At 47.5% G+C, this 19619-nt stretch overlaps 1 protein-coding gene and 1 non-coding gene across 6 annotated transcripts in view; one reads left to right on the top strand and one right to left on the bottom strand.

Moving 5' to 3' along the window:
• Positions 1-17838, bottom strand: part of FKBP6 (FKBP prolyl isomerase family member 6 (inactive)) — a 30685-nt gene extending 12847 nt beyond the window's left edge. The window contains exons 1-8 of one of the 5 annotated variants that reach the window (XM_005549355.4): positions 17374-17735; positions 17168-17285; positions 16414-16503; positions 15518-15720; positions 14092-14211; positions 5941-6135; positions 5391-5500; positions 3869-3961 (exon numbers count right to left, since the gene is read on the bottom strand). In XM_005549355.4, the coding sequence (XP_005549412.1) occupies positions 3871-3961; positions 5391-5500; positions 5941-6135; positions 14092-14211; positions 15518-15720; positions 16414-16503; positions 17168-17285; positions 17374-17430 (984 nt within the window). In that variant the 5' untranslated portion in view covers positions 17431-17735 and the 3' untranslated portion in view covers positions 3869-3870. Of the gene's footprint in view, positions 1-3868; positions 3962-5390; positions 5501-5940; positions 6136-14091; positions 14212-15517; positions 15721-16413; positions 16504-17167; positions 17286-17373 lie in introns of all 5 variants that reach the window. The other 4 variants (XM_005549357.4, XM_015447213.4, XM_015447216.3 and 1 more) reach the window with 4 other exon arrangements.
• Positions 8254-8361, top strand: LOC123572590 (U6 spliceosomal RNA). The gene has a single exon (XR_006697156.1). It is a non-coding gene; the product is annotated as a U6 spliceosomal RNA (small nuclear RNA).
• Positions 17839-19619: the final 1781 nt, after the last annotated feature.

The raw sequence follows: 19619 nt of genomic DNA, 5'->3' as shown, positions 1-19619 counted from the left end.
TGGGACCAGCAGGCAACAAAATCTTCACCTGCTCTTGAACAAGGCCTCTCTTGCTACTTCCTTTCCTTGGGTGGTGTTTTTGACGCTAAGTATAAGATGTCATATTTCATCTCTGCTGCATGCCTTGGGGATGGGAGCTGCTACCTCTGCCTTGAAGGTCTGCAATTGCCTGAGGGTAAAAAAGGACACGAAGGTGATCTACTTTCTCCCTTCACCCACCTCTCAGGCCCTCCAGTTCTGCTCGGAGAGACCCTAACAGGGACTGCACCAGCTCCCGAGATGCCTCACAGCCCTGTGGAACACAGTGGAGCGGCCCAGGAACAGATGTTTCCCCAAGGCCATTCCCCAAAAGCAGTCAAAAGTGGCCCCTTCTACTGTGTACTCCATGGTGGGAGAACTCATGGTAGGACATTTGACTGGTAAATCTCTTATCAGGCCAGATTCTGTCTTCCTATTGTGTTGGCTTACTGGTCCTGACCTTTGGAAACCGCAGAACAAATTTTACCTGTTGTATGTTAACCATTTAAATGGTTGAATATAGCTATAGAGCTCCCTTTACAGCTCCTTTCCAGACATAGTAAAATGATCACAAGGGCCTCAGATACCAGCATGTCAGGATAGGAAGGACAAAACACAAACTCCGATTCATGGGGTTCTACATATCCTCAACCAGGCCGGAGTCCTGCCCAGGATCTTTCAAACTGGAGTTATGGTTGGGGCAGGAAGAGGAGGGAGGCACGGGGTATAGAACTCTCACTCCATTAGGGAGGAGGCTGCAGAAAGGGATGCATGGGCACTCCCTATGGAGGGAGGAAACAAAGCTGAGGGGAGACTGAATCCCTAAGGCCCTCAGAGCTGCCTGGTTGCTGCCTGCCCAAGGACTGCCAAACTCCTCCTCAACTCTGTGAGCCACTCCCAGGACCCCCTTCTGCAAATTTTTTTCTTTTTCTCTTCTGGCTGATGCTAAAGATGGGTTTCTGTCCCTGGCAATACCAAGGATCTGACAGCCAATCCCAGACCCAGCCTGAAGGATTTTCATTAGAGGCTGGTCTACTGCTTCGGTTATTTCACATTTAGTCCAACCAACATTCCTGAGCACCAATCGTGCACCAGGCTTCAGATGCTAGAAAATGCAAAGATGGAAAAGGCATGCTGTCTACTATAGTCAAAGGCTTAGAGCACATAATTAATAATTAAGAGAACACTCGTTCCACCGGAAGTAATCTTATAAGTCAGTGGTATCTAACATCTAAGATGAAAAGAACAAAAGTTAAAATTGTCCAGGTGCAGTGGCCCACGCCTGTAATTCCAGCACTTTGGAAGGCCAAGGCGGGAGGATCACCTGAGGTCAGGACCAGCCTGACCAATATGGTGAAACCCCGTCTCTACTAAAAATACAAAACTTAGCCAGGCGTGGTGGCGCACACCTGTAGTCCCAGCTACTCAGGAGGCTGAGGCAGAAGGATCACTTGAATCTGGGAGGCGGAGGCTGCAGTGAGCCGAGATTGCACCACTGTACTCCAGCCTGGGTGACAAGAGGGAGACCTTTCTAAAAGAAAAAAAAAATTGTCCTGGTTAGTGACAACTAGGTTGTCAAGATGACTGGATTTTTAGCTTCTTTTAAATGACTACGCCACAAATACTACAGAAAAAAAGGGGAGCAGGGAGAGCAAGGACACAAAAGCTAAAACTTATCACAATTGTGACAGCAGTAGCAATATGACCGTGGTGGCTACTTTTTTTTTTTTTTTTTTGAGACGGAGTCTCTGCCGCCCGGGCTGGAGTGCAGTGGCCGGATCTCAGCTCACTGCAAGCTCCGCCTCACGGGTTCACGCCATTCTCCTGCCTCAGCCTCCCAAGTAGTTGGGACTACAGGCGCCCGCCACCTCGCCCGGCTAGTTTTTTGTATTTTTTTAGTAGAGACGGGGTTTCACCGTGTTAGCCACGATGGTCTCGATCTCCTGACCTCGTGATCCGCCCGTCTCGGGCTCCCAAAGTGCTGGGATTACAGGCTTGAGCCACCGCGCCCGGCCGGTGGCTACTTTCAAACACAAATACAGTCATTGCTGATAGTAAGACAAATGCTCAAGTTGGAAATATGTAGGACACCATCTAAAGATCAGCAGCCTCCAGTGCTACAGACTGAAAAGGCTGGGAGGTAAACATGATGCAGAGGAAAACTGTTGCCCAGCTGGGCTGCCCAAGCAGGGTCTGGGATGGACCCTGGCAGAACTGGGTCTTCATTCATGATGGGACTTGTGGGGTCACAGTCCAAAATGTTTGGCAAACAGTCACTGCTCTTCATCTTTACTCGATACTAGAAGTGGCCAAACAAGGGAAGTCCTCTGGCTCACATAGCAGTTCTGAAGACCTGCAAATATGTACTCCAAAGGCCCCTGAAAGACCTGAAGGCCGGGCTTCACAGGGCCAGCATCAGTGACGAAGGCAACGTTTACCTGTGATGCTGATGGGCGCATCTGAAAGTGCAGATAGCAGTTTATGGACCTCTGTGAAAATGCTGGGGATGAATAGGCCTTTTCACTGCCTCCTCCTCTCAAGCCCCTTTTGTAGGGAGATGGAGGAAGCAACAAAGGAGAGATTTATCACCATGAACCCGTTCAGCAGCTGTTTTCTTGTTGTTCCTTGTTTAACTTCTCTCAGGAGAGAGCAGAGTTATCTGTGCAGCTAAGCAGGTGTTTCAGGCAGGTGATTTTGTTTCCATTAATTTTATTAAATAGTAGACCAGACTGGAGGGTTCAGACTGGAGGGTTATCTCATGCACTTGGGAACTCCCGCCCCGTGCCTGCAAAATTACTAGGTGTGTGCTCGAGAGGAATGTTATATGCCGCTCCCTGTTGCTTTCAGCATCTTCAAATCTCTAACTCTAGCAGAATTTAAGAGCCAAAGCCCATCCCTACCCTGCGACACCCACATCTTGTCTGCTTTAGTAATGTGTTAGAGACACAGTCAAGTTGGAGGCTTTCGAGTTCTCAGGAGAAAGAAGATGAAGAGAAGCTTGACACGTCAAAGCCCAGCTCTATCAACCATCACATTCATGACTCTACTCATAGTCTCATGTTACAAGCAACTGCAAGAGAGTTTCACATAAAACATGGAAAAAAAAGTTTGGTTTTTTTTTTTTTTTTAAAACAGTCCTGCTCTGTCGCCCAGGCTGGAGTGCAGTGGCGTGATCTCGGCTCACTGCAAGCTCTGCCTCCCGTGTTTACTCCATTCTCCTGCCTCAGCCTCACGAGTCACTGGGACTACAGGCACCCGCCACCATGCCCGGCTAATTTTTTGTATTTTTAGTAGAGATGGGGTTTCACCATGTTAGCCAGGATGATCTCGATCTCCTGACCTCATGATCTGCCCGCCTCGGCCTCCCAAAGTGCTGGGATTACAGGCGTGAGCCACCGCGCCCGGTCAACAAAGTTTTTTAAAAAAATAAATTTAGGCTGAGCACCGTGGCTCATAGCTGTAATCCCGGCTCCTCAGGCGGCTGAGGCAGAAGAATCACTTGAACCTGGGAGGTGGAGGTTGTAGTGAGCTCCACTGCACTCCAGCCTGGGCAACAGAGTGAGACTCTGCCTCAAACAAACAAACAAACAAACAAACAAACAAACAAATAGCGCAAGGCCCCCTGAACCTATACATTTAACCCGAAGGTCTGGGCGAACTTTATTCTCACGGGGAAGGCAGGCATGCAGCACGTGCATCCTGCACTACCGTTGTGTTGTTTGCTAGAGCAAGGAACTTGTCTACCCCTCGTCCAGCCTCAGCCGCAGACAGCCACCATTCACCCTGGGCGGAGGAGAGCAGCACGCTTCTCCATCCTGAAGCCTGTGTGCCACCCCAGCCCTTTGATTACCTTCAGCTTTCTCCTGCTGTAGAACCATCGCCACAGCGCGCGAACATGCGGTGCCACATTTCTTTCTCTTTATCCACGTAGTCCCTGTAATCGCTGGAGAGGGAAATACACACTCATTAGAGAAGGTCTGTGTTTGGAGGAGGTGACATCTGGTGGCCGGAATTTTCCACTCACATCCAGAAACACTGAAAATTCATCAGGACTCAAACTGAATCGGGAAGGATGGAAGTAAGCTGGAGAAGTGGGGAGGCAGGGAAAGCTCCCACAGCTGGCCAAGGAGCCAAGCCCCTGGACAAAAAGCCCGTAATTGGAAAGGACGGCCGCCTTGAAGGGCAGGTGCCTCTGGCCATGAGGCTCCAGGCTGAGTCTCACCAAGAGACCCCACACCCTCAGCAGCCTCTAACCTCTCCTGATTTTCTCACTAAATAATGACCAGATCTGACAGGATACTTTTAAATACCAGAAAGGAAATTGCTGGCAAGTCCTAAAAGGCTTGAAATGTAACCTAAGAGATACTCACATCTGAGACACTGATGCCAAGCAAGATTTAACTAGCAATCTGGACTGAATGTTTAATATTAAGACAAGTAGAGAATTTCACCATTACAGAACATATACCTTAAAAGCCATGTACCTATTACCAAGTGATGGAGTTATGGGGGACTCCTCTTTATACATAGATATTTTCAAGGGTTTCTACAATGAACACAAAACTTCTATAATGAGAAAAAATTACATCACGAAAAGACTGGTGTGCTTAGTCATGTGGATAACAAGGAGGTCAATCTACGGGTATGAGTCAGACCCGAAAGGCCTGTTTCTGGTTGCACGAGGACCTACGAGGAGCCTTTCTGCACTTGGTTAGGAGCAGTGGTTCTTGGTGGAGCACGCAGGGAAGAGCACACCAGAAGACTCTTTTTAAGTGACATCAGGGCTGGTTGCGGTAGCTCGTGACTGTAATCCCAGCACTTTGGAAGGACGAGGTGGGGGGATCACCTGAGGTCAGGAGTTTGAGACCAGCCTGGTCAACGTGGTGAAACCCTGTCTCAACTAAAAATACAAAAAAAATTAGCCAGGCGTGGTGGTATACGCCTGTAATCCCAGCTACTTGGGAGGCTGAGACAGGAGAATCACTTGAACTCGGGAGGCGGAGGTTGCAGTGAGCCAAGATCGGGCCATTGCACTCTAGCCTGGGTCACAGAGGGACTCCATCTCATAAAAAAAAAAAAAAAAAAAAAAGAAAAAGTTACACCCTCCCGCCTCTATAAGGGGTGCTTATTTGCAGTAGGGGAAACAGAAAGGTGGGCGATGATGGAGATGTATAGTTTGGCAGTCTGTCCCACCTGCTTGCTGGGAACTGCTAGTGCAGCGCACTGCTAAGCACTTCAGAAACCCAGCTGCAGAGGGGGCTGCCTCCTAACACTCTGGGCAACACCGCCAGACCATCCTTTACCCAGGTGGACAGACCAGAGTCGCAACCCCACCCATCTCCTCTCTTCATGCTCCTGCAAACACAGCTCACCTAGCCAGTTTCTTCAGCTCGTTATTGATGTCGTGATTGAAGGGTTGCTCCCTCTGGGCTCGAACTAGAAAATCCCGGGCCTTTTGATACTCAGTCAGGAGAAGACAAGCCTGTTCCAAGGAGAGAACTTTAAAAGCACAGTTAGAAAAGACAGCATCTGGCTGGGTGCAGTGGCTCACGCCTGTAATTCCAGAACTTTGGGAGGACAAGGTGGGCGGATCAACTGAGGTCAGGAGTTTAAGATCAGCCTGACCAACATGGCAAAATCCCATCTCTACTAAAAATACAAAAATTAGCTGGGCGTGATGGTGCACGCCTGTAATCCCAGCTACTTGAAAGGCTGAGGCAGGAAAATTGCTTGAGCCCAGGAGGCGGAGGTTGCAGCGAGCCGAATTTGCACCACTGTACTCCAGCCTAGGCGACAAGAGCAAAACTCTGTCTCAAAAAAAAAAAAAAAAAAAAAAAGACAGCATTTATGCAGTAGCTGAGTTGAGCACTCCTATTACCTTTTTCTGTGTGTTTATTCCCAAGTCACTGGCTTCCCACTCACCTGTCCACACCTGAAGAGGGCCTTGGCATTCTTTTGGTCAATGATCAAAGCCTGCTCTCCATAGCGCAGGGCTATGGTGGGTCGGTCTAGCTTCAGGTATGTAAAGGACAGGTTCAAGAGAACAGGAAGCTTGGCGGCCTCCACCAGGTGCTGCGCTTCAGAGGGTGCTGATCGCCGGCGCAGAAGCAACAAGGCCTGTGCAGAGGCAAGGCAGACGGTTAAGAGGAGTAACAGCCTTACCTGCAAAACCCTAACCAATCCACACACAAAAACTATCAGAGCTAAAAACTGGCTGTTATAGGTTGTAAGACACAAGATCAACCTAAAAAGTCAGGTACATTTCTTTTTTCTTTTTTTTTTTTTGAGACGGAGTCTTGTTCTGTCGCTAAGCTGGAGTGATCTCAGTTCACAGCAACCTCCGCCTTCCGAGTAGCTGGGACTACAGGTGCGCACCACCATGCCTAGCTAATTTTTTCATATTTTAGTAGAGATGGGGTTTCACCATTTTGGCCAGGATGGTCTTGATCTCCTGACCTTCTGATCCGCCCACCTCAGCCTCCCAAAGTGCTGGGATTACAGGTGTGAGCCACCACACCCTGCCAAAAGTCAGGTATATTTCTATGCTCTAGCAACGAACAACCCAAAAATGAAATTAAGAAAACAACTCCATTTACAATAGCTTCAAAAAGAATACCATAAGTAGCAATAAACTTAAAACAAATGATACACTTGCACACTGAAAACTACAAAATGTTGTTGAAAGAAATTAAAGATGGCCAGGCGCAGTGGCTCACGCCTATAATTCCAGCACTTTGTGAGGCCAAGGCAGGCTGATCACGAGTTCAGGAGATCGAGACCATGGTGAAACCCCGTCTCTACTAAAAATACAAAAAATTAGCTGGGTGCAGTGGTGTCGCCAAGCTGGAGTGATCTCAGTTCACTGCAACCTCCGCCTTCCGAGTATCTGGGACTATTCCCAGCTACTTGGGAGGCTGAGGCAAGAGAATGGCGTGAACTCGGGAGGCGGAGCTTGCAGTGAGCTGAGATGGCGCCACTGCACTCCAGCCTGGGTTACAGAGTGAGACTCCATCTCAAAAAAAAAAAAAAAAAAAAAAAGAAATTAAAGATGATTCAAATAAAATGGAAAAACATCTCATGTTCATTAATTGGAAGACTTAATATTAAGATGGTAATATTTCCCCAACTGGTCAACATATTCATGCAACCCTACCAAAATTTCAACATCCTTTTTTGTAGACACAGACAAGTTGATTAGATAATTCATACGGTGGCCAGGTGCGGTGGCTCACGCCTTTACAATCCCAGCATTTGGAAGGCTGAGGCGGGCAGATCACCTGAGGTTGGGAGTTTGAGACCCACCTGGCCAACATGGTGAAACCCCATCTCTACTAAAAATACAAAATTATCTGGGTGTGGTGGCAGGTGCCTGTAATTCCAGCTACATGGGAGGCTGAGGCAGGAGAATCACTTGAACATGGGAGGCGGAGGTTGTGGTGAACCGAGATCACACCACTGCACTTCAGCCTAGGTGACAGTGCGAGACTCCATCTCCAAAAAAAAAAAAAAAAAAAAAAAATCATATGGAAATTCAAGGGACCCCGAATAGCCAAAATACTTTTGAGAAAGAACAAAGCTGGAGAACTCATATTTCCCAATTTCAAAACTTACTAAAAGAAAAAAATAAACAAAAAAATGAAACTTCCTAAAGCCACAGTAATTAAGGCAGTGTAGCACTAGCATAAGGACAGACATGTAGATCAATGAAATCGAACACAGAGTCCAGAAATAGATTTATATATCTATAGTCAACTGATTTTCTTTTTTTTTTTTGAGACAGGGTCTTGCTCTGTCGCCCAGGCTGGGGTGCAGTGGCCGGATCTCAGCTCACTGCAAGCTCCGCCTCCCGGGTTTAGACCATTCTCCTGCCTCAGCCTCCCGAGTAGCTGGGACTACAGGCGCCCGCCACCTCGCCCGGCTAGTTTTTTGTATTTTTTAGTAGAGACGGGGTTTCACCGTGTTAGCCAGGATGGTCTCGATCTCCTGACCTCGTGATCCGCCCGTCTCGGCCTCCCAAAGTGCTGGGATTACAGGCTTGAGCCACCGCGCCCGGCCAACTGATTTTCAATAAGGGTGTCCAGACCATTCAATGGGAGAAAATAACTGTCTTTTCAACAAATAGTGCTGGGACAAGAGGCTATCAACATGCAAAAGAATGTTTACCTCACACTACATGTAAAAATTAACTGAAGTGAAGCACAGCCCTAAAAGCAGAAGTTAACACTCTAAGACTCTGCACTCGATTCGGCAGCACGTATACTAAAAACTGGAAAGACAGGGAGAAGATCGGCATGGCCCCTGTGCAAAGATGACATGCAAATTCATGAAGCATTTCATATTTCTTTAAAAAAAACTATCAGACTTTAGAAGAACACATAGGTGTAACTTTTTGTGACCCTGGATTAGAAAACGGTTTCTTAGGTAACACACCAAAAGCACAAATAACCAAAGAATTAGACTTCATCAAAATATAAAACTTCTGTGTTTCAAAGGACACTACCAAGGAAGTGAAGAGACAGCCCACAGAACATCATAGAGCATTTGCAAATCCTATATTTGTTGAGGGTCTAGTATCCAGAGCACATCAACAACATTTACTCCTCAGTATAAAGACAAATGACCCAATTTTCTGATACGCATAGACTCTGAATAGACATTTTTCCAAAGACAGACAAATAGTCATTAAATGCATGAAAATATGTCCAATGTCATTAGTCATCAGGGAAATGGAAATCAAAACCACAGTGAGACACCACTTCACCCCCGCTAGGACGCCTCACTTTAAAAATATAAAGTAAGTATTGGTGAAGATGTGGAGAAATTGGAAGCTTCGCACATTACTGGTGGGAATGTAATGGTGCAGCTGTTGTAGGAAAGTTTGGCAGTTCCTCAAAAATCTTTGACAGTTCCCACACGATCCAGCAATGGCACTCTAGCACATACCCGAGAAAACTGAAAACATGCGTTCACATGAGAACTTGTACATAAATGCTCACTGCATCAGTCATAATAGTCACGAAGTGAAAACAACCCACATGTCCAACTGATGAATGGACAAAGAGCAGCAGAGCCATCCAACGGAAAAGCAGCCTTACAAAAGAACGAGGGACCGGGCGCGGTGGCTCATGCCTGGAATCCCAGCACTTTGGGAGGCCAAGGTAGCGGATCATCTGAGGTCTGCAGTTCAAGACCAGCCTGGCCAACATGGTGACAACCCGTCTCTACTAAAAATACAAAAATTAGCCAGGTGTGGTGGTGGGTGCCTGTAATCCCAGCTACTTGGGAGACTGAGGCAGGAGAATCGTTTGAATCCAGGAAGTGGAGGTTGCAGTGAGCTGAGATCATGCCATTGCACTCCAGCGTGGGCGACAGAGACTCTGTCTCATAAAAAAAAAAAAAAACACAAAAAAGAATGAGGTTTGTACATGCTACAACATGGATGAACCTCAAAGACATGCTAAGTGAAAGACGCCAGCCACAAAATGACACATATTTGACAATTATAGTTACACAAAATATCCCGAATAGGCAAATCCATAGAAACAAAGGAGAACAGAGGCTATCTGGGGCCAAAGAATTGTGAGTTTCATTTCGGGGTGAGGAAAATGTTCCAGAATTAGATAGTGGTGATGGCTGCACAACTTTGTGAATATACTAAAAACCACTGAATTGGATACTTTAAAAGCACACATTTTATGGTATGTGAATCACATCTCAACAAAAAAACAGTAAAACAATAAAAATGGGTGAAGGCAGACCCTGCACTCCCTGGGACTCCATTTGGAAGGTGCAAGTAGAATGGAAGAATTGGAAGGCCAGGGGCGGGGGGCTCACACCTGGAATCACAGCACTTTGGGAGACCGAGGTGGGCAGATCATCTGAGGTCAGGAGTTCAAGATCAGCCCGGCCAACATGGAAACCCCGTCTCTACTAAAAATACAAAAAATGAGCTGGGCGTGGTGGCGAGTGCCTGTAATCCCAGCTACTTGGGAGGCTGAGGCAGGAGAATCGCTTAAACCCGGGATGCGGAGGTTGTAGTGAGCTGAGATGGCGCCAATACACTCCAGGCTGGGAGACAGAGCATGACTCTGTCTCAAAACAAAACAAAACCAAAAAAAAAAAACCAAAAAACAAAAAAAACAAAAACAAAAAAACAGAACTGGAAAATGTGTCAGGAGATGGCAGCACAGGCAAAAAGTCATGAGCCTTCCTTGGTCTTCTCTTCCATCTCTAAACTCTGGGCATTCACCAGGCAAGTTCCCATCAACTGTCTCCACACCTACAGAATGGATTCGGGTCCCGTTCACATCACAAGCTGGAACCTCACGCCTGAACCCTGCTCTCATACCCAAATGAAATCGTGAAGCAAGTTGTCACCCGGAAACAGTTTTCTACAGGCCCGCTTACCTGCTCATTCCCATGAGTGATCAAAATTGAAAGTAACACATTCATTTATTCATTTCCCAGTTATTCCTTGGTTTAAAGTTTTTTCTCATACCAGGAAGCTTCAAGTAATTCCCTTCTTCCGTTTCCTTGATCTCTTACATATACAACTTCATCAAGTCTAACCATCCATTTTGTGGAAGTACTTTCAGAGTTTTTTCTTGTATTTGCACAATTCACAACTGCTTTAACACATTCCTGGATCCCGTTAACAGGTTTAGGCACAGCACACCCAGCACAGTGCCTAACATGAAATAGATCCTCATTAAAATGAAGTTTGTCATTTGACATGTCCTGCACACAGTGGGTATGATGGTACGTGTTTAATAGCCAGCTCTCGGGGGGAGGCGGAGCCCTGCTTTGTAGCATTTGCCTATTCCTGTGCTGTAAATATTTCTACCAGAGCTAATTTCAAGCTACCAAAGTGACATTAACCAGGGCACAAAACTCCTGAAAATTTTACAATTGAAATTTTGAGTTTTCACGAGCTCCAGCACAACTACTACCTCTTCCCCGAACATGACTTTGATCAATACACTCTTCCTCAGTGGTTCCCTGCCATCCACTTCATCAAGTCCAAATCCACCCACGCATATTTGAATGTCTTCCTGAATGTGGCCGCCTCCTATGATTCCTTAGATGTAACCTATATTTCTGACTAGGAATCTACCAACTGTGGCCTGAATAGGTTCTGATCACTTCTGTACCTTAGCTCATCTTTCTTCGTGCCGAGAGTTTATGGTGGAAGGGACAAGACAGCTCTCAGGGACCTCTTTTATAAGGCCACTAACTCCATTCGTGAGCGTTTCATCCTCATGACCTCATCACCTTCCAAAGGCCCCACCTCCTAATATCACATAGATGATTAGGTTTTAACATACACATTTTGGGGAGACACAAACATTCAGACCACAGATATTGTTTAGCTGTTGGAACTGCATTTTATCTCCCTAGATTCAAATCCCTTGAAAGCAGGAACCCCAATACTTCTTGTGTGACCCAGAAAATGCTGAGCAAAAGGTGGAGACACAGTGGTGCTGACAATGTCAGTCTGCTGCTCCACAGACTGAGAAACTTTGCACTAGGAAAAGACATGCAAAACCTCTAGCTCAGCAAGGCAGGCTCCACACACATCCCTACTTGCTCCATCCCTAAGGGACTAAGACAGGTAGTACTCCAACATAAGCAAAGGACAGGAAAAGGACCAATAAACCCAAGGGGTCAGGGTGGGTGGCAGTGTGATGACTTCGCAGAGCGGTGCCAATGCAAAAGGGACTGGTCTGCCCCTCAGAACCTGGAAAGACCTGGGAACCGATGGAACCAGGAATTAGAGCTATCTGGTGGGGCTGAAAAAAGGAGGTCAGGTAAAATGTTCCCCCCACCCTCATTGCCCCTATGTGTCCAGATGGCCTCAGGAATCACGAGGTCTACTTTCTGGGAAAATGGAACCAATGAGGCCCTTGACTTGGGGGCAGGCTGGAGCAGATGGAAGGAAGGTAAGTATACTGGTAATGGGGCTATGAAAGGGAATCTCAATACCAGACAGTGAGAACCTCTGTCCTGCAGCCCTGCTCAGCTCCCAGAATGCTGGTCCCTCGGCATGTACACGGGGCAGAAAGAGGAGGACTCAATGGACCCTGAGAAAACACCTACGTACTCTGACGTGTGCAATCTCTCTTTTACCACACTGCCCCACCAAGTACCTGGAGTTCCCAATCAGCTCTGTGATGTCTCTTTTAAATCTTAGTGGTCAAAGATCACCAGCCATTTGAGGAAAGCCTCCGTGAAAGAGGGGGCCTCCTGTCTCCCAGCAGCTGCTCTCCCTTCCTTCATAGTAATAGGACTTTTTTTTTTTTGGCCAGGAATACATACAACCAGAATATAGATATTTGCTAGCCTTCTTTGCAGCTAGGCAAGGCCTGGAGAACAGGTTCTGGAAAACATAATTCAGTAGAAGTGTCATATGACAAGAACCTTCCTTAACAGAGCCGTACATGTCCCCAGCCTTTCTTTCCTTCTGCTGCTAGAACTCAGAGACCCTCATCCTGGACTACAAGGCCAGAGTCCCACCCTAGAAATGAGAACTGGGTATCTGAAAATGTCTGGAGCAGAGTCACCAACTGGCCCTGGCTTGCATGCCTCTACTCTAGCCTTTTACACAAGTGAGAAATAAACCATCTTTAGGTCATTGACAAACTTAGTGCAAAAGGACACAGTCCCCAATATGTAGAAAAACCAAACAGAAAAAGAATGAGATTACATTATAATCAACAGTCTAAATATATAAAATAATACATGCATGAAACAAGAACAGAATGCTGGGGGGCGGGGGAAGAACAAAGAGCCCTTCAATTCCTAAAATTTATTTTTTGTGGAGATGGGATCTTGCCATGGTGCCCAGACTGATCTTTAACTCCTGGCTTCAAGCCATCCTCCCAGCTGGGACTCCCAAAGTGCTGGACTTATAGGTGTGAGCCACTGTGCCTGGCCCCCCAATTTTAAATGAAAAATGCATCAGAAGAGGTGGCCAAAAGTCAAGGAAAGCTTCCAGACAATGACACAAACAGGAGAAAAGTTGGAAACTAGTTTGCGGGGGTAGGGACAGCCAGAAGCTCAGTGCAGGAGGTCTGATAATAGGAGTTCCAGAAAAAGACGGCAGAGGGAACAAGAGTAAAGTACCAAAGAAATAACTCAAGAAAGTTTCCCAGAGTGGAGGAAAAGTTTCCTGAATGGAAAGATACACCATGGGCTCAACACAAATTTTAAAATACATACACACAGAGGCACATCACTGTAAAATTTAGGAACGCCGGAACAAATGATCTTCATCTCTACAGAGGAAAAAACACAGGTCACGTAGAAAGGAACAGGAACCTAAGTGGTAATAAGATTGTGTTGTTGTTGTTAGCTTTGAGCTCAGAACTAACAAGACCTTTTTTTTTTTTTTGAGATGGAGTTTCACTCTTGTTCCCCAGGCTGGAGTGCAATTATGCTGTCTTGGCTCACCGCAACCTCCATCTCCCAGGTTCAAGCAATTCTCCTGCCTCAGCCTCCCAAGTAGCTGGGATTACAAGCACCCACCACCACACTCGGCTAATTTTTATATTTGGGTAGAGATGGGTTTTCGCCATGTTGGCCAGGCTGGTCTCAAACTCCTGACCTCAGGTGATCCACCCGCCTTGGCCTGGCATGAGGGTTTTTTAAAATGAGGTTTTTCTTAATGGCTGCTCATGGAAAGTAAGGAGAAAGACAAAAATCTGTTTTTTTGCCGGGCGCGGTGGCTCACGCCTGTAATCCCAGCACTTTGAGAGGCCGAGGCGGGTGGATCATGAGGTCAGGAGATCGAGACCATCGTGGCTAACACAGTGAAACCCCATCTCTACTAAAAATATTAAAAAATTAGCTGGCGGGCACCTGTAGTCCCAGCGACTCGGGAGGCTGAGGCAGGAGAATGGTGTGAACCCGGGAGGTGGAGGTTGCAGTGAGCCGAGATTGTGCCACTGCACTCCAACCTGGGCGACAGAGTAAGACTGTCTCAAAAAAAAAAAAAAAAAAAAAAAAAGTCTGTGTTTTTTAAACAAGGAAGTTTTCAGGATCTAAACTTACACTTAACTTTTAAATCATTCTTACCCTTTTATATCTCACTTTGGCATCACAGAAACGATTCTGGCGGAAAAGGTAATTGCCAAACTCCCGTTCTGTAGCTGCCACTTTAAGGACCTTCTGAAGTGGATATTGGTCTTGCTGCTCCTGAGGACCAGAGACAGGAATACTCAGCAGGGAAACCCAAAAGCCGTAACACCACAAGCAAAGTGTTAGTACACGTGAGCCCAGGAGTTCGAGACCAGCCTGGGCAACACAGTGAGAACACATCTCCATTAAAAAAAAAAAAAAAAAGTAATTGAAAGAAAGAAGTGTTACTACAGCTGTGAGCTCTTCTTTTTCAGATCATGTACTTCTGTTTACAGCCTTCTCTGTTGGAGTCACTTCTGAATCTGACAGAAGCCACACAGGTGTTATAACCGGTCCCATTTTACACACTAGAGCCAGAAGGAAGTCTACTTCTTCAGTCTTCCCCCGATGTTCTCTGAGGAAGCAGTCTCCCATGGAATTAGAAACTGATGGAGCTTGCCAAGCACAGAAGTCAGTGCTCAAAACCACTATTTGGCCACCAAGCATCGAACAGGTCTTGGTTTGCTCAGGGCCCTGGTGGTCTTTATGGTCGTGATGCTCTACCCTGGCCATCTTCAGAGTCACCCATAGAGCCTCTTTGGTCCCGGCCCCACCCCCACAGATCCTAAACCAGTACACCACAGGTGGGACCAGGCATCTGCAAGAAACTCTAATCTTGGAAGGATGAAAAAAGGGTGAGCTCCCTCACTTGGAGTGCTGACAATTTAGCAGGAGAGATACCACGTGAAGATACAAAACCTGGGAAGGACCTCTAAGATAGAGTCAGTGTGAGATGGCATGATAAAGACAGTGCCTGTGACTGCTGACGGGGTCAGAAGCCCTGCATCTAAGGGACAGGGTTAAGTGAAAGGCTACAAAGAGGAGGCAAGACTTAAGTGGTAAGAACAGTGGTCATACATTCCAGTTTGCCTGGGACTGTCTCAGTTTAAACCCGATGTCATGGGTAACCCCTCCAGTGAATAGCCCCTTTTACTCTCACCTGTGCTGGGCTGGACAATCAATTATCCAGTCACCCTAGTTATGAGCTACCAATGCCTGCCTTGCTGGAAATCAAACAATGATGAAAAGCAAGTGCTGTCTCACAGGGAGAACTAGGCAAAGGGTGACCGGAAAATCAGTTCAAACCACAAATCCTTAAACTCACAGCCTTACCTCGCCCCAGCGCATTTATCTACACATGAGAGCTATTACTAAGACAAACACAGACTAGGAAGCAGAGGAACTCCGCCACCACCACCCAGGCGCCGCGGGGGGACCCTGGAGCGGACAATCAGCAGCAGGGCAGGCTATCTGGAAGAATTACCAAAAACAGCAACCCATTCGTCTCTCTGTAAAGTGCTGACATCTGTGCTCTGGAACTTACAGCTGAGAGAGCACAAAACTTGTCCGACTCAGCAGAGTCTAGGAAGTCAAGCAGCTCAATCTCGAACAGGACAGTGGTGTTTGGGGGGATTAAGGGAGGGCAGCCCAAAGTTCCATAGGCGTAGTTCGGTTTGAACAGAAACCTGGCCAGCTCTCCTCTCCGCATGCTCAGAAGACCCAGCTCCATGCCCCACAGTGTAATATCTGTAAGAAGACACAAAAAAGGTGGGTGAAGCTTGCTCAGTATCCTGCTCAATGCTATCAGTTTCTTCCCCTTCTAAGTCAGCAGTACTTTGGCCTCCATGTCTCCCTCACACAGTTCCCTCTTCCTGCAATGTCTTCCTCCTGAGCCTACGCCCAGCTTCTACCGATAGAAATTTTATTCAAACTTCCAGGCTCAGTTCAAATGCCGCCTATTCCAGGAAGCCTTCCTTGAACCTCCCAGCTAGAATTAATCATGCCTTCATTAAGCACACCCACAACACTGCTTTCACCTCCCAGGCACTCATCCGATTCTACCAAGTGAGCTGAGTGCAGGTCAGTCTCCTCCACTACATTGTGAGGTCCTTAACGGTGGAGATGTTCTAATCTTCTGAGTACATCTTCTCTTTTCACCATGTATTATGAGAAGCAAGCATTCAATCGATTTTTACTTAATGAACACAGAAACATTCCCAGTGGTTAGTTAAGTCAGAGTGCAAAGATACCTTGCCCGTTAAGCCATCTCCCAAATGCCCAGGTCTCAAGGGGAGAGAACATGGCTGTTTTACCAAAACCCAGCCTCAGCAAAGCCAACTCAAAGAATCCGCGCTTTGAGCAGTCTTAATAGCCTGAGGTAGGCTGCTTTATCTCGCCCCTAAACAATCCCTTCTTCTCCAGCTCCCACTCTGAATTTACCCTCTCCAAGTTTCATTAGCCGAGGAGTTTTCCTAAAGTAATTAGAATCGAAGGGTCTGTCCATGTGTTCCAGGTATCCAGAGTATTTCACTAGGATAGAAGAAAGAATGTAAAGAAAATGGACCCAAAACACCCATGCCTCTATAATATCGAGTCTCATTATCACAAAGAAACAACGCGATCAGATGAGCTTAAGCTGCCCGACACCCTGAGGTACAGGAAAAAATCTTCTCTCTGCATTTTGGGTGCCTGCCCTTCGGCTCAGAGGTTCAAGAGCTTCGTGGAAGCATCACGCAAAGGGGACACAGTGGTCCCTAGCTTTCCTCTTAAAAAAACTAATTCAGCCCGGAAGCAGCGGCTCACGCTTGTAATCCCTGCTACTGGGGAGGCTGAAGTGGGAGGATCACTTGGGTCCAGGAGTCTGAGACCAGCCTGGGCAACATACAGAGTCCCCCATCTCTACAAAAATATTAAAAATTAGCCGAGCATGGTGGATCACGTCTGTAAATCCCTTATTTGGGAGGCTGAGGCTGGAGAATCACTTGAGCCCAGGAGGTGGAGACTGCAGTAAGCTATGATTGCACCACGGCACTCCAGCCTGGGCAATTCAGCGAGACCCCATTTCAAAAACAAAAATCCACTTCAAACAAAGCATTTCCAACCCCATTAAATGCTTTTTGAAAATGTGGCCTCTCTTTCCCCAACAGAGAGTGCGATGACATGGATCCTGCGGACAAACCGCCCCAGGGCACACCTAGCACCGAAGCATCAGGCGCCACCAGGTCTCCAGCTCCTTCTCGGATGACATCCTTCAGCACGCCCCGGTCCCCCGAGATGTCCAACATCCTCTGACTTAACCGCTCGTACAGGGACTGGTGGAGAATGAAAGCCAGGCCTCAGAGCCTCAGACCCACCCGGCCACCCCTCGTCATCGACGCCCCGAAACGTCCGGGCCCTCACCTGGCCGGGGGCGTCGTCCCCTTCCAGGACCCCCTGGTTTAAGGCGCTTCCCCCCATGTCCTTGCTGCCCTCCCTGTGGCGTGAGCCTTCAGCCTGGTGCGCCCCGCTGCCCTCCCTAGCTGTGACTTTGGTGGGGTTCCGAAGGCCCCTTTATACCCGGCAGACCCTACCGATGGCGGCATTCCATTCTGGGGCCACGAGAAGGCACTCATCATTTCGTTCCAACTGTCGCCAACGGCCCTGGCTCTCGCGAGCTCTGGAACTACATAGGCCGCGCCGTGAGGTGCGAGGTGCGGCCGGTAATAGGAGCGCACGAAACGTGATGGGATATGTAACGCGACCACGCAGGGCACGTTGGGCACGTGCAGGGGCGTGAGGTGGTGGCATATAATGGGAGCGCGCAGTGCATGATGGGGCACGTGAGGGAGCGCGAGGCGGGGCCTGTAACCGGAGCGTGCGGGGCATGATGGGGCACGGACGTGGGGCGGTTAGGTGGGGCACGTAATTGGAGCACGTGGGGCATGATGGGGCACCTAACTGGAGCGACAGAAAGCATGATGGGGAACTTGCAGGGGTGTGAGGCTGGGTACGTAATGGGAGCGCGCGGGGAATATTGGGGCACCTAACGAGCACGCAGAACATGATGGGGCATGGGTGCGAGGTGGGGCACACAGTGGGAGCGTGTGGGGCATGATGGGACACATGGCAAGGCTGTCAGGACACAGGGGAGCACTTTTGGAACACGTGACAGGGCTGCCGCCCTTGAAGGAACCCTCGGAGTGGCTGCGTGGTGGGGCACGTGGGGCAGGTTCAGGAAAAAGGATGCAGCATGTGATTGCAGGGCAACCTGGTGAGGACATGAGAGCCATCTGCCACCAGCAGAGTTCAGGGCTCCCAGCTGTGGGTTACATCCACCTTCTTCCACTTTCCTTCTTCCATTGTGTTCTAGAGAAATTTAGGCCCAGACGAGACACTGATTGACTGATTGATTGATTGATCGACAGAGGCTGGCTCTGAGCCCAGGCTGGAGTTCAGTGATGGATCTCAGCTCACTGCAGCCCCCACCTCTTGGACTCAAGAGATCCTTCTGCCTCAGCCTCCCCAGTAGCTGGGATTACAGATGTGCACCACCAGGCCCAGCTAATTTATTTTTTAGTTTTTAACTTGCTGGAAAGATGGTTTGTAGCTTTGTTGCCTAGGCTGGTCTTGAACTCCCGACTTCAAGCGATCCTCCCATCTTGGCCTCGCAAAGTGCTGGGGTTATAGGCGTAGGCTGTAGCCAGCTTTCAATACTGCCCCAATTGGGAGTTAAGTTTCCAACACATGAAATTAGGAGGATACATTCAAACCACAGCAGTATATTATGACCATAATATTCATTAACTGTGTAACAGGCCAGGTGTGGTGGCTCACGCCTGTAATCCCAGCACTTTGGGAGGCCAAAGCAGGTGGATCACTCGAGGTCAGGAGTTTGAGACCAGCCTGGCCCACATGATGAAACCCCATCTCTACTAAAAATACAAAAAATTAACTGGGCGTGGTGGCGGGCGCTTGTAACCCCAGCTACTTGGGAGGCTGAGGCAGGAGAATCACTTGAACCCGGGAGGTGGAGGTGGCAATGAGCGGAGATCACACCACTGTGCTCCAGCCTGGGCAACAAGAGTGAAACTGTCTCAAAAAACAAACAAAATGTGTGTAGCAGAGTGTCATTGAATTTCTAAACGTTGAAAGACTTCACATTAAAAAAAAAAAAAAAAACAAAAAACCTCACAATTCAATATTATTGAGTGAAAGAAACCAGACACAAAAGAGTACATTCTATATGATGCTGTTTATGTGAAATTCAAAAACAGGCCACATGACAGCATGGTAATAAGGACAGTGGCTGTCCTTGTTAGGAGTTATGACTGGGAGGAGTCAGGAGGGAGCTTTCTGGAAACACTACATCTTGCTCTTGAGTGTGTGCATACATACAGCAGGTATTTATCAAGCTGTGTGGTTAAGATTTGCACACTTGTATATGTTATACCTTGATTTAAAAAATCTTAAAAAAGCTACCTTCAAATCTCTTTTTTTTAAAAAAAAAAAAAAAAAAAAAGAGGCCAGGCTCGGTGGCTCACACCTGTAATCCCAGCATTTCGAGAGGCTGAGGTGGGAGGATAAACATCAAGTGTTTATCAAGCTGTGTGGTTAAGATTTGCACACTTGTATATGTTATACCTCAATTTAAAAAATCTAAGTGGCCG

Source organism: Macaca fascicularis, chromosome 3 (genome assembly GCF_037993035.2).
Source record: "Macaca fascicularis isolate 582-1 chromosome 3, T2T-MFA8v1.1".
NCBI classification, from domain to species: Eukaryota; Metazoa; Chordata; class Mammalia; order Primates; family Cercopithecidae; genus Macaca; species Macaca fascicularis.
Note: the sequence above shows the minus strand (reverse complement) of the source record. Positions and strands in the feature narration are given on the sequence as shown.